This window comes from Larus michahellis, chromosome 3 (genome assembly GCF_964199755.1).
Source record: "Larus michahellis chromosome 3, bLarMic1.1, whole genome shotgun sequence".
Lineage (NCBI taxonomy): Eukaryota > Metazoa > Chordata > Aves > Charadriiformes > Laridae > Larus > Larus michahellis.
The window spans coordinates 34,936,184-34,960,225 of NC_133898.1; the positions used below are offsets into that span (position 1 = coordinate 34,936,184).

At 37.3% G+C, this 24,042-nt stretch overlaps 1 protein-coding gene across 2 annotated transcripts in view; it reads left to right on the top strand.

Annotated features, from left to right (window-relative positions):
* The window catches only part of PRKCE (protein kinase C epsilon), a 298,319-nt gene that overhangs the window by 192,890 nt on the left and 81,387 nt on the right, over positions 1–24,042 (top strand). For both annotated transcript variants that reach the window (XM_074579637.1, XM_074579639.1), the window contains exons 9-10: positions 539–753; positions 2,639–2,812. In XM_074579637.1, the coding sequence (XP_074435738.1) occupies positions 539–753; positions 2,639–2,812 (389 nt within the window). The remainder of the gene's footprint in view (positions 1–538; positions 754–2,638; positions 2,813–24,042) is intronic.

Consider the following 24,042-nt stretch of genomic DNA (forward strand, 5'->3'; position numbering starts at 1 on the left):
AGCAGATCTACACAATTGCTGGTTAAAGTGGCATTAGGAAGTGGTCAAATACTTTATTGGCAGGTGTCTGATAAATGCTGGAGCTGAGTAAGACGCTCCATTCATGTTGACTTCAAGGACTGGGACGCCCAACTATCCTTTGAACTTTGGAAGATACAACTCTAAAATACTTAAACAGGAAGATGAGTAAGTGCTGCAGGAAGATAGGGATATTCAAAACAAAGTACTTCTCTGTGGTACAGGAACACCCAAAATCACTAAAACAACTATTTGGCCACTATTCTGACTTATCTGTCAAGTTTTGGGTATGTCATTCTCTAAGGTTCATTTTAAAAGGCCACCCTTCCTGTTAGAGCAGGATTTTGGCAGATTACTGTAAGGTGGAGAAGCAGTTTGCTAAATATGTGTTCTTAACCACAGAATGCCCTACGCAGCATTTGGGGATGATGAATGGCCCTTCTCAAAACCGATACAGACTAACACGGGCTGTTTTTCTGGTGATTGGTTAAAACAAACACTTTTTCTCACATTTCCCCAGAAATCAAAGAGCTGGAAAACAACATTAGGAAAGCGTTATCATTTGACAATCGGGGAGAGGAACACAGAGCAACAGCTACAACGTCAACAGACAACCAGCTGAACAAACCTGGGGAGAACGGTGAAAATGGGGAGGTCAAACAGGCCCAGAACAAGCGAATAGGCCTTGAAGAGTTCAACTTCATCAAAGTATTAGGGAAAGGCAGCTTTGGCAAGGTGGGTAGCTTGTTTTTAACTGGTGTGCTGGCTTTTTTTGACTGTACTTCTTTGAAAGTATTCATAGTGACATTCAGAAAGTGCTTCCATGCCAGGGCTTTCCTCCCATTCTTTACCCATTGGGTAAAAGCAGCTGTTACCCCCACATATCAGGAATATCAGCCTCCTGATCAGCTGGTATTTTCTGTGCTTTAGCTAACTTTGTTAACTAGGGTCAAGCCTTTTGAAACAAAATGTCAATGTTTCTCTATTTCAGGATATTGATAATGAAGACATACATACAGTTACATACATACTGTTCAACAAGATAATCAGTTGTGGTCAAGCAGGAAAAACAGCCCAGGAATAATGCTGTGGAGTTCTGAGTTCATTCCCTTTCTAGATAATACCCAGTTCAAGTTTACTTATTTCACAGAACAGTTTGTGTGCTTGTTTTTCCTTAGTGGGTGTGTTCAGTGCTGGAGGAAGCAGACCTTAAGCATTTCCACTCAGATACGATAAGTGCAAGAGACTTAGACAGCTGCCCAAAAATACCACGTATGCGGCAAAGATGTAACTTGCCAGATTCCTTCCCACAGTAGGGAATTGATGAGGATGGAAGGGTGTCGTGGTTTAACTCCAGCTGGCATCCAGAACCACGCAGCCACTTGCTCACCACCCTCACCCTGAGTTGCAATGGAGGAGAGAATCACAAGAGCAAAAGTGAGGGATAACTCATGGGCTGAGACAACGACAGAGCAAACTGCCTATTGGAAGCCACGCATGCGAGCAGAGCAAAACAAGAAACCTGTCCACTCAGCCATCCCCAGGAAAGCAGGGCTCCATTTGTGTGATGGTCACCTGGGAAGACAAATGCCATAATTCTGAACATCCCCCCTTTTCTCCTTCTTCCCGCAGCTTTATATATATTACTGAGCATGATGCCACACAGTGTGGAATAGCCTTTTGGTCAGTTGGGGTCAGCTGTCCTGGCTGTGTCCCCTTCCAACTTTTTGTGGGCTCCCAGTCTATTCACTCGCAGGGCGGTGTGAGGAGCAAAAAAGGCCTTGAGTGCTTAGCAACAACTGAAAACATTAGTTGCACTATCAACAGTGTTTCTCATCACAAATCCAAAACATAGTGCTACACTAGCTGCTGTCAAGAAAGCTAACTCCATCCTTGCTGAACCCATGGCAAAAGGACATTGCTGTGTTTACAGGGCTCATGGATTTTCTTTTCACAGTGCTGTGCACCATGGAATCAAAGAGGAGGACTGAAGTATGAATCTGTTTCACAAGTACAATCATCCTTCCTTCATATACGGGAACTGCAGATGCAGAGGGGCAGGGCTGAAGCATTTCTTTTGTCTCCCTGTTTACTAATCCTTTCTCTGAAGATTACCCTGGCTCCAAGCCAGAACTGACCTTAAACAGAGTATAGGACTTGAACCTTAAACAATAGTAGTAGTTAAAATCAACAACTTTAAAGTGCCCAGAGTGGTATGTGGGATTGTATATTAAGTTCATTACACACAAATCTCACTACCAAAAGTGGGAGATAAAAGTGGGAAATAAATTTCTGTTTTATATCAACTTCCTTCTGTTTTTAGTTTTTGAGAGCTCATAATAGGAGCTCATTAGGATATTTGAATGAGGGGATAAAATTTTTTTATATTCTGCATTCTTTACTAACAAACAAAATAGATATCATCTGTTTCACATTTAAAGAATACCAGAGATGTCTTTTTCTAAAATTACATTACTTTGCTTTTAATTTTATAAACATACAACTTAATTCAGGCAGGTATGTAACTGTCTTTGTATTTCCAGTGCAGTCAAGCTCATATGCAACCCTGCATTTATGGTATCTGTCGTGCTTATGTAAACAGAATTTCTGTTTGGTTTAGGTAATGTTAGCTGAGCTAAAGGGAAAAGATGAAGTATATGCAGTGAAGGTCTTGAAGAAAGATGTCATACTTCAAGATGATGATGTAGACTGTACAATGACGGAAAAGAGAATTCTGGCATTAGCACGGAAACACCCATACCTAACACAACTGTACTGCTGCTTCCAGACAAAGGTAAGCTACATGAATCTTATACTGGTTTGTGCCCAAGGAACAGTATTCATTATTTCCAGAATAAGAGACAGCAACATAAAAAATACGGCAATATTTCGAAAATATCTCTGGGAAGTTTTTGGCATTTCAGCAGTATTGAGCAGGAGTACTGGCTGCTGTTAAATAGCATAAATACTGTTACCTTGTAAGTACCAGGAGATGGCAGTAAATGAGTTAAAAAATTAAAAACCACAACACATGCATAAGCCACAAAAAAACTACTGAGGTGCCATTTTCTGGATTTCTCCTGTACATTAATATGGTGTATCGTTTGTTGAATTAACTACAAACATTTTTAACATCTAGTATTCAGAGTGAAAATTATAAAATGATTTGTCAGAAATGAGATTATGGCAGAACACTCATCTTCTCAATTTTCTTGTGCTGGGTAGTATACATGTTCAAAAAGAAAGGAAAAAGATATACTGCTGATCAGATAAGTTCCTATAGTGTTAATGTCTCCCATGTGCTTGAGGAGCAGGGAGAAGGAAAGGCAGAGAGAGCCGATATCAAGAGCCTGTTCCCATGGCATGTTCCTTTTTGGTAATTTTTCATACAGAATTCCTCTTCATAGCACATGTTTTGGATATACTGCTTAAAAGTTTGGATGTTTTAGCCTACTCTAGGATTTCTGAATCCAGTCAGTCAAAGTGCTTGAAACCAGTTGTGTTCACAGAGTATTTCTGGTTTTCATGTTTTAGTCCCTTATTTCACTCATGTCATTCAGATGAGCTGACATTTTTTTACCTGTTTATCCAGAAACCTTTATGGACAAAAAAAAACCCCACAAGGTGAATCTGTATTGGAGATAGAATGCCAATCATATATAATTGAATTTACAGAAGCATCCATTATTTGTGAAATGCCTGATAAAATGTTTACTATTTCAAAGCACTAAGGTTTGAACTTTTGCCTGTTGAACTAAATACTGTTGAACTAAATACAACTTTTGCCTGTTGAACTCATTTCAACAGGATGAGTTTTTGACCTGTAGGGAATAAGTTTAAACGTTAGTATATATGTAGACATTAGTTTATATGTGTGTTTTAAATAAAACACTTGAAAATCAGTCGGCTTCCTTCAAACTTCTGGGTTGGTTTTTTTTTTTCTTTCAGTAAAACACTAGATTGGAGTGTCTGAGTCAATTTAATGGATAAGTTTTGCAGATTAAATGAATAATTAAATTAGCATATTGAGCGAAATTCAGAGTTGCTAATGGTGTGTATGAGTATATGGGTGTGCATGTATAAATACATACATATTTACGTATTGTAACAAAAACTATGTATGGCACAAATGAGCAATTGCAATAATTGTATGTGTAGAATAACAGAAAAGCTGTGACTAAAAGATCTTCCAGCAAAGTTGTCAGGAAAGATAAATATGGCAGTGGGAAAGCCATAGGAAAATGGCTAGTAGGATCAAGATTATAGTGTATTCAAATACTCAAATAGCAAATCTGTAGTATGTTTATACAGTTCTTAAAATAGCGAAAATGCATTAGCATTTTATACGCTTTGAAGCTGACATAAAAAAAAGCCCAGGAAGGTGTGTATACAATTTATGTCTACAGAGGATGTTTCGTGTGCTCAGACTTTCATTTCATTTGAATATATGTGTGAACATACACTTTAAATGTTTTAACATATTGTTTTAAAATCTATAACTAGAATTGAGCATATTGTTTCAGATGAAGAAAGTGATAAAAAGATTGTACTGGGGTGAGGAATAAACTCTGAACAGAGAGGCACCTTTAGGTCTAAGGCAGACCGCACTTGCTGAAGTGTAAATTACAGTATCACCAGCCTTATGTGAATCATGTGGCAGAGCATTGGTAAAGATCAGTTTTACATTAAGTGAATTATGGGAGAAGATTCTCCTGCCGCTTCTCTGGTTTTCTGGACATTTCTTTCATTTTTTTATTTCTCATCTGTTCTCCCCTCTTTTGTATCATGCTTTCTGCCCTCCTCCTGGCTCTTCAAAGCCTGTCATCAAAGTAAGATATTCAGAAGGGAATCTATAGTTTGTGGCTTGGATTGAACTCAGAGGAATTGGTAATTATGTGATTTATAGTTACAAGTCATAGGCTAGTGACTCTTATCAGACAACCAAAACTATACGTAGTGATACCCAATCAAATTAAAAGTCCACAGTTGAAAAATTGGAGGATTTTTTTGAGCATAGCAGATGAACAATTTGCAAAGAACTCTCAATAAAGAAACCAAAAAAACATAACACATGTAAAAGCAATACATCTGCTAAAGCTATAAATTATTTATGAATGACAACAAATGAAAATGTACCAAGTAAATTAGTCACTGAATGATTTGCTCAGGTTCAGTGGAAAAACAGGTAGAAAAACTTGCTTGAACAAACATGGTCTGTGGTTAAAATAGCTTTACTGAGACAAAGGCTATTGTACAATAGAGTTTAAAATGTGTTTAACAGTAGTGTCTAGTTACTTACAGTGCAATTGTATGCCGTGCCACGACTGCTGTACTTTGCAGAACTGGTCCTGGAATTAAATTTTACATTTCAAGTAGACCATATTTGTCGTATACACCCTGACTCAATGGCAAGATTGACTCAGTATTCATTGTCAAAGCACTTAGAGGTTGACTTTTGTAATGAGATTACTTGCTTTGTTCCTCTTCCACAAAAATGTGAATGTATGAGCTCTGCTTTATATATTGCAATGTTTTCCTTCAGTAATAAGGTGAAGACACTGCATAAAAGTTGCCTAATACGCTTTTTACAGTAAATATGCTTCGTTATTATTTGTTTTTTACATGGAACAGACTTTTCATTAGTATCATTTACTAAATTATAGTATTATTATCACAACAAGTAGGGGGTCATATTTAAAATTATCTTGGAATTCAGAAATCATGCCAAATACTGGCATACCTTATGCACTAATGTGTTTTTAGCCCTACATATGTGAATTTACTTATAGCAGTCCTATCTAGCTTCCATATTTTAAAGGAATATTCTTGGGACTGGTACTTCTCATGTTCCTTCTTAATCCAAAAGCTAACTTTGATCAAACCAGTTTGCTTTAAGCTCATCAAAAACTGAGGCCCCAAAAACCTCAACATTCTGTTGAGTTATGTATATATTCGAATATTGCACTTCAGGGATTGTCTTGCAGTCTTCTGCAGTGATCTGGAAGTCGAGAGCTGGGTTCTGCTCCAGAGCTTGGGATAAAGTATGTGGAGCTGATGTATGATGTTTTGTTTGCAATAGTTTGAGGTATGAACTCAGGAACCCAGTCCTACACGTTACAAAGAATGTAAAATCTACTGGCAGGACTAGCTGATGCATGTTTTTACGTGAAAGGAGCTCACGAGTTTTTAGTGTAGCATATCTTATAAAACTATGTCACAGTTAGATAGTATTTTTCAACACTCCTATACTCTGGCAGCATTTCCCTTCTTGTTCTGCCAGAATACGGTCAATACATCTATCGTATTCAGAAGTTTGAGTTCTGTTTTGCTTGTGATCTGTCATCTGGGATATAAATGAAGAATACTGGATTCTGTGTTCGGCACTCCCATAGTGAAACTTGCCCAAGGCCTAGCATACAGCGTACAGCGTTTTTGTAATAACTGACCTTTGCTTATCATCTTGGATTTGTTCGGGACTTCATTGTGTCCTTTATTGAGAAAATGTAGGGCTTTTTCAGGACTAGTACTGTTTACATTCTTTTTTCAGTCTTCCTCCTATCTTCTCTTATTCTTCTTCTATGTGCTGGTTCCTTGTGTTTCCAGTAGGGATTATCGTACCTGACAATAATGGTGATGCTGCCCAATTCCCCACTCCAGTGTGCTTTTCACTCCAACCTCATACCATGCTTCAGTGATCAACTATGGAACAGTATCAACATTAGGTTTTATTGATAATGCTTCAGGCAAGTGACTGACAAAGTGGGGTTAAGTATTTCTAGAGCTATTTTCAATGAAGAAATTCTTGTATTTGTGGTACTTAATTCACAGTTGGAAGTTTCAGAACTGTGAAAATTAAAGTCTTGTAATGGAAAGTTGAGATTCTACCAAATAAAGGTATAACTAGCTTTGCTTTATTTCTCCTACACCCTTGTCAACCTTCTTCATAGTACATAAAATTTTCTAGACCTTTACCCTGTGAGATACAACACATATACGTGCATGTCCTATAATTTATAATGAATTATCCTAATAAATACTTTAGAAATAAAATGTTTTATAATTAAGGCAGTGAAAGCCTTATGCAATAATTACTTATAAATTTAGAAGAGTAGAGAGCTACTGATTCAACGTCTACCATTTGCTTTTTTTATCCAACTTCAAGAAATTAGATAAATTGGGAACTAGTGCTCTCCTGCTCTTTTCAGAGTACTATCTTCAACAAATTGCTTTGTACACAGGCATAGTAGAGACTACTATTAGCACGGAGCAATGTTCCTGTTGATTGATAGTATTGCATAACTTGTAGAGGACCCTTAGTCAGCATTATAGCTATTTCTATTAGAGAAAACAAGTAATTAAATAAAGGATAGAGAGAGTCAGAAAGTCAGTTACTACAGGTAAATAGTTAGACTTATCATAGAATCTTCATGATTGGAATATCCCACCCATAATTTTTTTTTTTCCCTTACAATTGTCTGCATGTCAATGCAGCATACCTATTCATAGCATAGCTCCTGAGCTGACATTCAAGGCCATTCACTTTTCCTGTGTTCTGGTGTTGTAAGGTAGAGATTAGCCACACTGCGGTGGCAGAACTGAAGGACATCTAGGAACAAGCTGTAGTGACCCTATGATGCTGATCCCTTAACTGTTACGTTCTATGTAGTGGCTTACGACTGGTTTATCCTAGATTGTGAGTACTGTGCTTCAGGTGCTATTAATTTCTGCAGATCTGCATGGTATCTAGCACGCTCTGGGTAATCCTAGAAGGCTGGTGTTTATAAAGCTAAGACGTTGGAGATTTTGTTTCCGTTTCAGCTGTCACGTCACGATGTTCCTTAGTGATTTTTGGCAAATCTCTGAACCTGCTTCTGCATCAGACCCCTCTGTAAACACCAAGAGTAATCAGTCCTTCTCCTACTCTAGGCTTGCATTTAAATGTTTCCAAGGAGGTTTTGGAAGTCCAGTGGTACAGTATTATAACAATGTACGAAGATCGGTAGGGGAAAGTGCAACATTGCAAAAGGTGTAAAATGGAGTTCCATTTTTAAAGTGGCTTGTTTTATTTCTGTAATAAAATGTAAAACATCAAAAAGGAAGGAGAATCATATGCTTATGATGTCACAAGTCATGCTTTCTAAGTTAATTTAAGAAGAATCACTGCAGTATGTGAGCGCAACTGTATTTGGTAATGTAAAAGCAAGTCTTATTTTTCTTACGTGTATTTGTACAAAAAAGTAAATGTCTTCTGTAATAATAGCTCAGAGGAGTGTCATTTATGATATACAGTGCAAATTAACCTAACTGAATGGCCACTGTTACATTCATCTGGGACTAATCAAAGGTTATAATCCATTTTATCTGGTATTCTTCTACTTTTGTTGCTAAGCAGCTAAAGCCATTATGCAGATATTGCTATATGGGTGTAATCTGTTTAGCACAAGTTTGCATTGCCTTTTATTACTGATTAGTGTCAAATTAGAACTTTTTAGGGCCCGATTCTGTTCATTATTATTCTTGCTTCAGTGGATTTGTACATGTGTGGGACAAAAGACTGAATTAGCCCCTGTATTTTTAGCTACTTCAGTGCTAAAATATTTTAATAAAAATTTAAATATAAAATTATTGACAAAGATTTCTTAATAATAAGTGTTAACTGGTAAAAAGGTAGAATAAAATGGTAGGTAAGTATGGAACAATGTTATTTATACTGTTTATATTGTGGTATCTTTTTATATACATTTATGCATATTTATATTCAAACTCAATTTTAATATTTTATTTACCTATATTATTATATATGCATACACACAGAATATGTGCAATAATAGATGTTTTTTAATTCCTAGCTGGTTTCTACAGGCAGTTCATATCATAAGAAATGAAAATGAACTGATATCGACCCATTCTTCAGAATATTTTCTGAAGCACTACAAATGAGAGTGGTATCTGGTGATGCTTTATATATCATACAGTCAAGAAGTCACGTAAATACGTGAAATTTTGGTAGAATAAGGTTTTTCAGAGATCTGGGTGCTGTATGTGTTGAATTTAGATTTCCTGTTGACTGCTACACAGTATTAAATACATTGACCGTGATCATTGTATTGTCTAAAAGTAGACACTGTGGTCAAGAATAGTTGGAACGGTGAAGCTGATGATTAAATACTGTAATCATTGTCTCTCACACACACAAGCCCCTGTTTCCAGCATGATGACCCGGTTTGGGGAAACTTGCTATTATGCTGCTCAGTTATTGCTAGCTGCTCTTAAGGATTATTAAAGCCTGGTTAGCTCACTGAAGATTCATTGTTCACATTAGCCCTTTTAGTGTTAAACTTCAAGTCAGGCTATCAGTGCAGCCAGGCTCATCAAGGGCCCGTAGGAGAAATTACTCCTCCAGCATCAATCAGAAGAGTCTAAATGCTTTTCTTTCAGACAGGAAAGACTTATTTTGTGATGTAGCACCCAAACTGAAGAGGACCCTTTCACACCCTCTCAAAGCTCGGGCTTGTTTCTAGTTTGCATGTATAAAAGTGAGTGCTGCAGCTGCAGCTCCATGGATTGCTTTGCTGTAACCAACTGAGGCCTTGACAACCCCGGGAATAGTCCCCGAGTCCGCATCTGTGACCAGAATTCACTGCAACTGCTGTCATGAAATAGGTGAGGGCAAGCTGGAGTTTGTACTGATTTCATTTGCCTTGGTCCTCATGCCTGCATGTTAGGGTTTTAAAGTTAACTATGCCAGTAGTTCACTGTGTTAGAAACATCTTTGTAGCCAAGCGTAGAATTCAACTTCAGGATTTTAATCCTGATATGATCATGTGCAGCCAGGAGGTTTCTGGGATAACAGGTGGAGCTAAGGGCCTTTTAGGTACTGGTTTCATATCTCTTGAACAGAGTAGCTGGAACTACATATTGCACATTTTTTCTCTTGAGAAAATGCATTTCTACAGTTGAGGCACGTTTGAGGGGGGGAATTTTCAGAATATCTACCAGATGCTTTGCCAGTAACTTTCCTGGCAAGTCTGTCTGTCTTGCACATCATGCTTTAGCAGAGATCAAGGAGACAAGAGTATTGTCATCCAAACAGGGCGAAGAGGGTAGCAGACTTTGAACAGAACTGGAGTAGACCCAACATTTACTGGGTCCACAAAATCTCTGTATGAGCTTGCACTGTGGCTGTGTTAAGATCATGTTGGTTGGTTCCTCATCTGGCATTCTTAATCTTACACCATTTGTGGGAATGGAGTACTGTTCCTCAGCCAGCAGGATAACTGAACAATGCTGCTTTAAATGAAACCCTGCAGGTCAAGGCTGGATTGTGTCTTTAGTTTAGTTTCATCTTGGGAAAGAGGAGTGGGAAGGATATAGGTAAATCTGCCTTGTGGCAGCAGACTTTGAGAGAAATGTGCTGGATTGGTTTGTAGCAGGATCTGTCACGCTGCAGCCGTGTGCTGTGGCCCTCCTTTCTGTCCTTCCTCTGCACCTCGAGACCATCCTCACACTTGGTGTGGGATCCTCCTTTTGGACAGAAGAGACCTGAGTACATGACCTACATGAACCCGCTGATCCTTTGTCCTAGCACCCTTCGTGCTTTTACTTTTATTTCATAGTTGTAAAGCACTATTCACTATTTGCCTCTAATGGTTTCATTATAAAAATGAATTTTTAAAAATAAAACCTATCTCTAAAATAAGTGGAAATGTAATACTCACATGGGTAGCTATCAGGATGCCTTGTTTGTGCTAGTTAACTGTTTTAAATGCTATTTAAAGAAAGCCTGTTTTACCCAAATGGTTGTGGGAAAACATTTAATACTGTGTTTGTTAGGTGTTGCTCTTACAAGTAAACAACTAATGCACCCCAAAGGAAGAGTCAGGAAAACGGAAACTGCATATAAAATTTGATTCTTCTGCTGCTTCTTTTCTAAATGCAGGAAATGATTCTCTTTGGAATTCATTTGGGCACTTTAATACAACCTTTTTTTTTTTGTAACAACAGTAAGCTTAGTAAATGATAATTGTACACGAGAGAATTTCACCATGGGAAAGAAGTGGAATTTACAAAACATTTGGGTTTTCATCTTTACTAAAGTTTTCATTGCTTTTTTTGGCATGTACACATGGTAATTTTAGTTTTGGCATATCACGTCTTCTGCACCATGTGTGAGGTGGGACAAACCTGACTAGGGTATAACTGAAATTACACTTTATCTCTTCTTCTCAAAACCACACCATCGGATTATTTTTACACTGTTAATGGGTGTTTGAGAAGATTTAAGGGAATCCAGTTTATGCCATTTTCTCTCACTTGTGGGTGAGTACTTTTAGCAGAAACGCACACAGCTTTTTGATGGCAGCAGGGTTTACTCTTGCCTAATTACTGCAGACTGAGTAGTGATGCGCAGCCTGTAGTCTCATGCTTGTGTGTGGGGAAGTGTGTGGAGACCTTCTTTGTGTTCCCATGTAAGGTGAGCCCAAGGCCATTATGTAAGCTGAGAAGTATTCAATGCATTGTTTTATCTCCTTAAAAAAAGAAGACAAAGAGAGTGATGTGTAGTGTAAACTTAGCGGTTAAGAGAAGTGACTCTCTGGAGGAGAGCGAGTGGTGTGTCACTTGTGGGCCTGTGAGTCCACAGTGTCTCTCTCTGCGCCAGGGCTGAAAAGCTGTATGAAAAGTATATACAACATCCATTAATAGTAAGAAAGAGTAAATGTAGATCTATGAAACATGTACAGGTAAATTGTATCTCATCATTAATGCTTTCTGTTCTTTTCTAGTTAACTGATCGGTCATTAAAAAGTAATTGTTCAGAACCAAGGAAACATGAATAATAAAGACTCCATCCAAGTCCTGGCTGTGTTTATTGATATAGTAGTTCATAAGAATGTAAAAAGTGTTGTTTAGCAATTGGGAGATCAGGACAGTGAACGTTAGGTTTTGGACTCTGCTATTTCATCTTACAGCCAATGGCTATGAACTACTGTGAAACGCTTTCTTTTTCCATTCTCCACTTTCCATGTCTAAAAATGTGCATAGTCACCCTTAAATGAGACTGAAAAGAGGGAAAGGGCTGGGAATTTTAGCTAATGTTCCTTTTCATTGTAAGTAGAATCTGATGATTACTGAAGCATGAATTATTTATATTGTCATCTCAGAATTTATGCCACTAGCATGTCTGTTTTATCATAAAACTAGTATAAAACAGTGTTTTAAATTATTTGCCAAAGGGAGATCCCATGCTTAATTTGCTCACAGTCTTTCTCCTCCTACACAGTGTAGCATAAATATTTCGCTTTTCCCACATTGGGTGTACTAATGCATCTTTTCCTGCATTACACAGTGTATTTAATAACTGTAAGTCTCTTTCCCCGTGCATAGCGACTCTCTGTGTGTACGGTTAGCTTTGTTGTGATCAGACCACTATGTCCTCTAAGGACTAATGAGGTTTTGTTGGAATGGTATGACTCTCAAAAATAATTATCACCCAATGACACTACTTTAAAGAATTTAAATAATAGCAGTAACTATGCTAGAAAAAATCTTTCTTCTTTTAAAGGCAGTATGTTATAAGGGAACTGAATGTTTACGGAAAGCACTCTGAAGGTTAACTTACAAACTCAACTACTTTAATTGTGTATGGAATAATACCAGCTAGTAGTAAGTCTACGTATTTCCATAGACTAATTTTTAAGTTGTGACCTAGAGAGGCCACCCCATTTTATCCTTAATACATCCAAGAAAGACCCAGTTAATAATTCTTCCTTTCAGAGTATGTATACCTTGCCAAGTATCCAAGAAGGAAAATTGTCCTTTTATGTACTTAACTTTCTATTCAGCCGATAGAGGGATAAAAGGGATTGATTTCATAAGCTTCTATAAATATGTTTTTCCAAAAATCTTCACAGAATCACACAAGATAAATAAATTCAAATACTCTAACTGATAAGTGATTTCTTGAAAAGTCTGTGGTGGTACTTATTTTCTCTTTTCTGTCTTTAGAAACCCAATATTAAAATAATCACGCAAAATTCTGACACTTAAAAATGCTTCCTGATTTGTACAAAAAACTACACGCTGAAGATAAGACGCACTGTTTTCTTCTGTGCTGCTTTACTCATTTTAGAGGGTTTGGATGGCTTAGATAATGGCAGAATTTTGGATAGTGTTTCCTGTTGTCTGACTAATTTATACTTGTGAATTGCCAGGGTTTTCATGCTTTACATATGCTTGCCAAAAATTAATCATGTTCTGGAAACAGGAAAGTATGGAAAATAAAGTAGATACAATTAATGCTTTTAAAGGTCACTGTTGCATTTATAGAACTACAGAAATCCAGACAGTGAAGAGAGGTGTATGAATAATGACTTTCAATAGGTATTGAAAAAGCCTGGCTCAGGTAACTCATGTTTATAATATAGAACAAAAAAATCAGTGTGTGGTGCATACACAGATTAATGGAGATTTTTATAAAGGAAGGGTTATGAAAACATGTTGAACAGAGAATGTTATTTGTAGACTAAGGATTTTGCATATATTTATCAGTTTTCATTAATTCTCTGTGGTCATGTAATGTTTCTCTTGAAACGTGAATTTTAACCTCTTGCTAGATTCCTTTCATCCTCTTTCAGAAAGTTAATTTGTACAAAGGGCCAAAGAAAAGGCAATACCAGGCTCTGATCTCATGATGGACTGCATAAGACATACTAACGTAAAAACAGCCAACAGCTTCTTTGGCCCAGTATCCTGTCTCCAGCAGTGCCAAAGCAAATGCCCCGGAAGAACGTAGGTACAGGGTAAAGCGTATCATGATATTTTTCCAGAATGCTATCCCAATATCCGGAGATCAATGACTTGGACATTTCCTGAGCCAAAGATGGTGGTTTTGCATGTAATGAGGTGGCACCTTTGCACATCTTTGTGGGAAGCATTAAAAGTGAGAAACTATTTAGGAATGTAAATGTTGGAGAGCATTGTGTTTTGCTCTCCACCCTGGAGTGGAGAAATCCTTTTAATACCACATCCGCAAACGGACAACCCTGTAGTGCGCCATAAATATTTATACCGTTTCTATTTAACAATATTTCTGAAAGTAGTGCCTATGCCACTAAAAATCTCCAAACTGATGTAGCTGCACTGTGTTTCTCCATCATCTTCTACAGTAGTGAAATAATGTATCTGATCACCTGGAAATAGCAACTAAATATACTGAGGTTTTTCAGATAGAAAAAATCAGGATTCCCTACAGGTGTTTTGATATGTGTTTCCATAATTATTACGCATACACTAGATAAAAAAAAAATATTACATGCTGTAATACAGGTAAATACCATGTAATAAATTAGATAGAACAGTTCTCAAATTACATTTTCCATCACTCAGAGCTAAGGTACTGAAAGAAAGAGGTACGTGTTACGGGATCTTGTGCTTTCCCATCAGGAACATAAGCAGTGAACCACAGCTGGCAATGTTATGCCAGAGCCAAAAGGGCATCATGCATAATGCATTAGATTTAATTAAGAAGCATGCCAAAGAGTGATGCCATCCTCTTTCAGATTTTCGGTCTGCAGTGTTCCTTTGTTGAATTTCTGAAGTAGGATTGAAATAAAGGTTATTTTAAACTTATTTCAACCACTTTTTAACACGTTCATCTGAGCATTTCTTAAAGAAAAGACAGGGTATAGAAAACTCTTCCATAAATGAGGATAGCTGTGTTGGATATATTGATGAGCATAACCCATGGATTCGTTTATGGACCCATACAGTAGGAGAACAAGTTCTAAAAGAGAAGTTAATTAGCTTCTTTGGACATCGCTTGTTGTATTTTTAGACAATCAAAGAGTAAAAATAAAATAAGGCTCGGGCAGGAAAAGGGGCTGTCGTTAGGGGCTTAAAATTCAGTCTAGCCCTGTCATGTATTTAACTCCTGGAAAGTCCTCTTTGGTTGCATTCAGATGTGAAAACCTTGGTGGTCATGTTGCCGAGGTCTCATTCACACAGGCCTGTGCCACATGTTCACTTTGTGCATTGCATATATAAACATCCCCTTCATGCTTGCCCTATTCAAGAGCAAGTCCTTTAATGGCAACTTCTCTATTGCAGCAGTGTCAGAAAGGAAGCTTGGAGAGCTTTTCTAGTATAACGAGAAACGGGAAGATCGTATCTAATGAGATTTCTGGATCAGAAATGAGGGAGTTTTAGATAGCAATCTGAATTTAAAGAGGCTTAAGCTCACCAAACCTCTGAACTTTTGGAAATTTGCCATGAATCTGTGGGAAAAGTTAGGAAAAGAGTTGTTGCTGGGTGATATGCCCGAGGAGATTAACTGCTTTCCACAGTGCAGTTTAATGTGGTATTATTATATAAAACACTCGAAGTGGTTCAAATATCCCTTGGGCTAACATGTAATCTCAGCCACATGTGTAACCCAATATCCTGAGTATTGCTTCACTCTGCTTTTTAACCGGATTTAGACTGATGATTTGGGTCTAGGAAGCCACAGGCAGCTCCCTAGAACCTAAAATATCACCAAGTTCAGGCTTTGATACACAATGCAGACTTCATTAAAATTCGTTAACCATTATCTGATTGCACAGTGAATATCATTCAGTAAATAGCATTGGCAGAAAGGAGGTTTATTTACTGGCCTCGTCCAGGGAAAAGTAATGTTTTATCCATTAGTAGTATGTTGGTTTTAAAATTGTTTACATTCTTTGAGGAAATGTGGAAGCTACTGCTTGAAGAGGTTAGAGGACATATAAGTGTATGGGTCCTTTTTGAAAATATTCTTGAAGCAAATGCTAAATTACATTATCTTAAGTAACAGACAGCAGAGAGAACATTGTGTCTTGGCAAACTGAATTTACTGTGTTATATTTGAATAAAGAAATCTAAACTATGAAAAAAGTTCTGAGATCTTATCATGATACCGTGAAGAATTATACCTTTTTTTTTTTTTGGTCCTACCCACAAGTTTTGCTTGCAAGTTACAGTCTTTGTCAAATTACTGATGGTCTCAGAAAGATAAACAGACTACAAATAAAATTATTCGAGGGTTTAGGTAGAACGCTTAGAAGGTTAAAAACACGATAATCTGTTAATGAAAAATTCTGAGGTTTTTAATTATTTTTCCTTTTCCTTCTTTTTCCCTGTAAGGGTAGATGTCTGTTAATTTAACAAGCTTTCCTTAAAGCTCTCCTTTGAATTATGTAAATTGTTGTCCCATAGAAACCTTACGTTATAAACTTCAAAGGAGTCTCACGAAGCCTCGAGGTGAAAGTAGGGGAAAATTTCAAAAAGACCTTCTCTCCTATGGAACTAAAGACATGGGAAATTGTGTCAGTACAGCTGAAGTTTACTTTGAAATGCTGGGTTAGCACGACCACAAAGTACCGAATGGGAAGCTTCAAATCACTGCTGGTGTACTTACTGAATCACAAAGGCTAGGTTCGTGCAAATTGTTACCGCTGCTCTTTTGTTCCTAATTCCAGACAACATTTTTTAATGATTCATATACTTTTTCTTCAAATGAAATATTGCACTGGGCCATGGTTACAGCATGTTATATTCTCTGAACATGTTTTAGTCCAGTTGTAGAAATGCAGTGCGAAACCACTGGGGCAAATATAAACTACAAGTTCAACGTTTCGTAATCTTACAAAGATAGAATCTACTTACAAAGAATATCCCATTGGTATTCTTTCTCCTAAAATATGATCTTTCTTTCTAATTCTTGTTAGTTATCAGACACCGATTGCATCGTTCTGCTTTACCAGCTCGCTGTGTTGGTCTGCCCATTCAGTTCTTGTGGCCTGAGCGTACTTTTTGATCCTGAACTAACTTTGCCCCCTCCTTGCCTTTTTTCACATAACACAATTGCTATAAAGGAAAAGTAAAACAAATACATTGGAAGCTACTGCATTGTTTTTTAATTCATTTTGAAAATAATTGTGTGAACCTTTGACATCAGTTTTGAAATATACAATTCGCCAGTTGTTGTTTTCAAGATACTGATGACTATCAAGAAGTTGTTCATATATTATATTCTTCAATATGCTGAAAAGCTTTGCTGCTTCAGGGACAGAACGCTCCGCAGCTTGAAGTTTAAAGCCTAAAATAATTGAAATTAGAAAAATAAATACAGTCATGCTTCTCTTTGATATACAGAGTGAAATCAGTTTATTTATAATGAAAGATAGCACCTTTTGTTTGCGTTATTTTTTTAATGAGAGCTCAAACTTAAGGAGAGTGAGATAATATGTGTCTGCAATCACAGATACAACTACTCGTTTTTTAGAAATTCAGCAAATATCTTTTATGGGTGGTCTTTTAAAATTTGTAGTTGCAATCCTGTTTGCATTATCCAAAAACAATGCATTATTCATGCATTATTTAAGGAAAGGCATTTTCCCTTAACTTTGCATATGTAGTGAAAAAAAAATTCCTGAAATGAATTTTCCGTATCTTCTCAAGCTATTATGAAGTTCCCATCACTCCACTGTTCATAAATACCCTTGACATTTTCCTAGCTGATGCTCGTAATCTTACCAAGCCACTGGCTCTTTCTGCTTATTTTCTTAATATAAAAAGCTGTTGAGCCTACTTTAAAACTTGCCGGTATTATACACATGGGATGGCATTTCTGACAGATAAGCAACACAACTGAGTCTATAGACATTCTTCATTTTTACTTACTGCTTATCAAAACCTTTATTTATTTTTGCATGTTTTTAATCTTTGTATATTCTTTGTAGTCAGCCTTGATACTGAAAAAAGGGTACTGAAAGCTCTGTCTTGAAAGCCATGTCTTTAAAAATAAAGTTTGTGTTCCTACTTTATCACTGTTTGCATGGAACAATTAAGTGAAGCTACAAAAGTTGTAACTGGAATTGTGATTTGATCCAGAAGTCATAAAAGTTATTGTGCTTTTGATCAGGCTCATAATGATGAAAGCAAGATACTCTGTGATGGCACTGTGTAGATTTTAGGGATGTTTTATAACATTTTACTGCTGCAGTCTGTCATCTCATGAAAATGTTTATGGAAAGAATACAGAAAATCTACTCAGTCTGTATCTGGCAGCCAGGTATAAGTCATTGAAGACTTTTTTCAGGATATTGCCCAATTTGTGTGGGGAGGGGGGATTGAGGTTGGTTGATCTGTTTGAATAGTGACTACATTTAATTCAATGAAGCTGAAAAAGTGAAATTAACTATTCAGGGGTGAAAAATGGAAAATAAACGGTTTGGGTCTGTTTGTACAAAAAAAAAAAAAAATACCGATGTTTTATTCCAGGCCATTTAAACATTGACCAGTTAATAGTGTGGTTTCATGATATGTGCACACTGATCTGAGACCATGCTGCTGGTGGATGAGGGCGTCTTCCCCTTTGCTCTGTCTTGCTGGGCGTACCCAGTCTTTCCATTGCATCTGTTCCAGCGAGGCCTTGTGTGGATGAGTTGGATCAGTTTGCTGGTAAAGCTGAAAACTGAAGTTACAAAAAATAACGTGTGTGTCAATGAGCAGCTCTAACCTGCCTGACACACCCTGGTGCCTAAGAGGCAGCAAGCGGGAAGGACGATATTGCTGTCCGCAGTAGCAGTGCACTGCTGAGCCAGTGAGCCAGCTGTGAAATTCCATGTAGCTTTTGCCTATCCAGACAGCAATGGATTTTCTTCTTAAAAGAGTAATAAGAAAATTTGAACTGCAGTTTTTTTCACATTGGTGTTTTGGGGCTGTAATCACCTTAGATCCTAAACTGGGATCCTGAACTCTTTATTCACATGATTGCTATTAAGTTGCTGATGAGAATGGAAAACAAGATTTGTGGGTCAGTTTTGATCCTTTCGAAGATAATGGTTATATTCCCACTGATTTCAGAAGGGTCAGAAACATTAGCCTTCCTTTTTTTTTTTTTTGCCATGACCAGAAGTACGTAGCACAGATGAGATGTGTCATTTTGTCATCTATTACAAATTCAGCTTTTGTCACTGCAAATATGTGAGCAGCATGTGCGGTTGCTATTTTGTTTCTGGGTTTGGGATTTTTTTTATAATTTTTTTTAGTTTTATTTGTTGTTAATTCTAGTGTTTATAGTCAATGAAGCCTCACTAGCAGTTGTTATACATAAATTAATTACACTTTTAAGAGGACATGCTATAATTTTCCATGTCCATCTTTGGAAGTAATTATTTCATGGTATGTTACCTATGCAGTAGAGGACTTATAATGGTTGATCCCAAGTGGAATGTAAAATATCTGAATGTGGATTTTTAAAGGACAGGGAAAAAAATTGGCTGGTAGGTTCTGTATATCAAATGCAGCATTTAATTTGGAAACCAGCTAGAGATTGCAGAGCATTTGTATTATAATGTACAGTGGTGTTGGCACTCTCCAGACACGTTGATCTTTCAGGAACTTGCACGTCCTTTTGTATTCCCCTTTCTTCAGGCAACTTTGAACTTTCTCAAATACCCCTGTGACTGCCTGTCACTATCTTCTCACAGGGCTGCAAGCTCTCTAGGCAGGATCAGCCCCGCTCCCTGACCGCTGCTCTGCTTAGCATCACTGCCAAGCACATAGCTGCTGGTTTGAAGTCTGCAATCTTGACATACTGTGTTTCAACAAGGCCTGACTCAGATAGATACAAGTCTTAACCTGCTGGCTGCATTTACTTTGTGCCTTACCCACTGTCACGGGAGTTCTTGGGATGAAACAGATAAAATAGGAATGCCAAATAGACGAAATAACGTGAAACGCATGCACAAGTGAGTTTGCCATTGCTGTTTTGATTGTGTACATCACATTTCTGTATGACTCGATACTAGAGAAACAGTTCAAATACCATATACATTAGACTGGAAAAAAATACATTGAAACTCACTGGGAAGAAAAACGCTCGGTGTTGAAGGCTTATGACTGATGATGCGTGGAAATGATACCTGCTGGTCATCATCTAGCAAAAAGAGGGTCACAACAGATGTCCATGTGGTTACTTTTCTGTGTTACAACACAGTCACATTTTTAATGCAGAAAGAAATTATTTGTGTGAAGAGAAATACGGGGGAGTATATTATACTGGTAAGCTGTTGATATCTGTCTTTCAACAGAAAGGCTCTTTTTGCTGTAAACCAACACTATGCATGCTGGAGGCTAGGAGACTTTTTTTCCTGTTGATTTTTCTTCCAGTTTTCTAACCACAAAGTCTTTTAGCTTTCTGTTTCCCACAGTTCAATATGCTGAAGTCTGTCTTCAGATAACTTTCAAGATGTGTGAAACTTGATTTACCTGGATTCAGAGATGGATTAGGTCTTGTGTACATCCAGGTCATCTCTGTCAGGAGTTCTTAAAAAGTTTTTTCCTTAAGATTTCCTGTAAATTTCTTTCATCTACAACTAGGAATGTCCTATCATGTATTTGCTTTCACTCTAGATACAGCATAGACGTTTCGAGTCAGGCTTGCTACTAGCCGTTTTTTGTGTTGGGTTTTTCTGGGGGTTGGTTTGGGTTTTTTTAACATATGCACTGGTACTGTTGCTGACCTCCGTTAAAGGTGTTTGCTAAGTGCAAAATTTTAAGTCCTAGATGTTGAACTGTGTGGGGTTTAAAGAAAAAAAAAATCTAGGTTTGCACTTTTACTGACCCAAACTTTCATTCATCATAGAATTCTGTGCTTAATCTGTTCTAGGATCTCTGCCATAATCTTATCGCTTTAATTATAGTCCCCAAAAATGCAAAAAATGTTATATAACTCTTTCTGAACTTGTTTGGGCTTCTTATAGACATGCTTATGTGGCAGGAAAAACATTATGCAGTCCAACAGTGGCACAGGGGAAAAGTCATGCAAGCAGCAATTAGGTTCTGATTTTCTGAAAAGAAACTTCTATAGTGTTGGCAAGAAATAAATTTTGAAACATTAAATATTACATCCCAAAGAATAGTTTCATTCTAGTTCTCTGAAAAATGTAGACTTCATGATCTGAAGACTGCAGTTGAGTAAATTTTAATTTTTTAAATTGTAATTATTGCAAACTTTCCGGTTTTCCTTATGAAGTCAGGTTCTAACAGATTTTATGTGTGTCATAAAATTACTTGCATCATCTTCTGTCTGTAATTTTGAAAACTATAATTTCATTGTTTTCACATAGAGTTAAAAACCATTTGGGATTTATGTATATTGTAAAAATCTATGTCTGTAGAGGTTACCCAGCTAGAATCAGAGTGACTTTCTGCCTTTTCACATCGTGAAGGCTGCCTGCATTTCCTTTCATGGGGTCCCTGAAAAGAAGAACTTTTAAAACGGTGGAAAAATTAAGTTGTTCCTACATATTGTTGCCTGTGCTGAGGAAACCAGTTACAAGTTTGTCATTAATGTTGTCATAATTATAATACTAAAGGAAGCAAAAAAGGAGGAACTGGATTTTATTTTCAGTTAACAAATCCTGTTTGTGTGTGTGTGTAAATTAAAGGTTTTTAAGGACTTTTTTTTAAAGAGCTACTGACCTTCTGAATTGTTTGTTAACTCTATTTCTAAGTTACCTTCTTTATTTGTGCATGCTTTTTTTGGTGTCTTCAGACTCAATTTTGTTTTAAATCTGTCATGTTTTAGTACTTCTTTTTTTTTAATGTCAAATAACAGGACATAAAATCATAGTAAAATTTAGGCTTAGAAAGCAGAGTCAGCTTGATCGATCTGCCCAGAGCCAGAAGGTCTCTCATTTAGATATTGCAAGCGAATCTTAATGTGACAGTAGATCAGAGCATTTGCAGAGAACTCAACTCATTTGGTGGGAGCATAACAAAAGCAGTTTCTGCAGGATTAGCTTTCTGAATACTCTACTGCGTGTTAAAAGTGCTATGAGAAATTCCGTCATGCATAAGAAACACGTTGGCTGTTGAATAATTTCATGGAAATGGTATGTAGTTGTACATATTTGTGGATACAGACAAGATAGCGGCAAAAGCATTTTTACTAGTGTTCAGGCCATCAGAATTATTGGAAAATATGGCATATTGTTGGACCAGAACGATCATTCTTGGTGAATAACACATATGTTTTACAACCCAACAAATTGTCTGGACTCAAAGAATCTGAATGTCGAAGCTGCCATTAAGCTGCCACCATTATCTCACTATGTCATGTTAATTCATAACTCTTGTAAAATCTATTATATGAACTCCAAATATATAATGCACAGGGCACAAAAGTTGTTGATATTTAGGAACAGCCTGCTTGAACGGCTATATTGTTTTTTTTAGTAGATATCCAGACTTCCAGTTCTTGTGTGCTTTGTCTTTGAAGTTTCTGGATTACAGTCAAGAATAATCTGGGCATTTTGAGGGGTACGTCACATTTTCATTTTGATAATGGGGAATTGCTTGTGTAACTTCTTGGCTTTGGTGGTTGCCACGTGAGAGTTCTACTTGAAGATCACAGTAACACAGAAAGTCATTGTTTCATTTCCCCTTTGTTAGAGCTTTAAAAGTCACCCACATGTAATTGGTGACAGCGAACGTCTGTAGTACCAGTCACATCCCTGTATCACTAACAGAGTCTGCCAGAGGAGCCCGGGGGCTTCCACAGTTTCTCCCTGGAGCAGGGGACTTTTCTGGCCAGAAGTTCTTCAACTGGACTTCGGTTTGTAATGCTTTTTCCATTAGTGGTGGTTGTCTGTCCTAGAAGAGGCTTCATTCAAAATGTAAAACTCTGTGTGTATAGTTGGCAGTCTCCTTTAAAATGGATTTTTAAGAACTTTGCTTGGACAAGGACTGTCAGGAGTTTGGCTGCTGCTTTCAGACCGCAAAGATCATCTTCATTTATTTTTAGAATGTATGTACACTTTATCTTCTTATATCAGGAGTATTTCTTACCAGGCAATCTCTCAATTAGTATTTTTAATTTGATTTTGCTTGGAATATGTAAGAGTAACGTGTAGTAGCAGTATTTGTGGAGATCACTCAGGACTTTGAATTTCTAGCCAACACACGCATCTGAATTACTGCCTCTGAATGGAGAGTGACTTCCGAGCCCTCCAAAGCTGCCGGAGCATTCATTTTGGTCCCTTCCACCCCTGCTTTTTTTTCCTTCTATTTTTAATAGGCCTAAAATAATATTGCTGAGGTATCCAAGAATCCTGGGGGGCGGGGTGTGTGTGCACACGCAGTTTTCTCTGAGTGTATCTCCTTACATGGCACTTATCACAATAGTGCTTGTGCTAAACATTCCTCTTCTATGAGGCAGCGCAATGATATTTAGTTGCTTTTTTATTTCTTTGAAACAATTTTTACAACACTTTGAAATTGCTCAAACCCTCAGTTTTTCTGCAGCGACAAGTTTAGAAGAGAAGAGAGGATTCCAGCAATGAATAGCACCAAGAAAGTATGCTGGCATACAAAGAATCTTATATAAGAAATCGGATTTTTTTTTTTTTCTTCCTCCCTTTTCTGCCCAACCCCTTTTCTGTGCTAGTCAAGGCCTTTGTTACAGCAATAGCCCAGCTGGGTGCTACTTCCTCTGCTTAAGTGAAGTTCAAGAAACCAGCTGCTGCTTAAAAGAAAACTGCTTATTGTTAAGTTCCCCTTCTTCCCCCTGCCAAGGTTAAACATGTCCCTTCTCCGTCAGCACCTCCAATGTAATGTGTCCCTAGATATTGTGGGGCACGCCTTCAAGGATATAAAGCTAGTATTTACCACATTACCTGCTGACGAGACAAAAAGATAGACAACAGTTCTAAAGTTGACTTAATGTTAGCCAGCCACACCAAGATTGATTTCCCTTCCTTTAGAGGATTTTTCCTATCCACAAACGTAGTGCAAGGTGAAATTCTGGTTCTGTGGAAGTCATTGAGGACTTCTAGGAAGATGTTTCTATTAGTTTTCTTACTCTTGCTTTACTCTCTTAACTGCTTTTATAAGAAGAGGTATTTTTTTCACCCCATCCTTATAAATCTCTGAAGGTGCTATATAAAATCTTGTACTTCGGAATTTTTAATACAAGAATTCTTACGATACTGCCCCAAACTT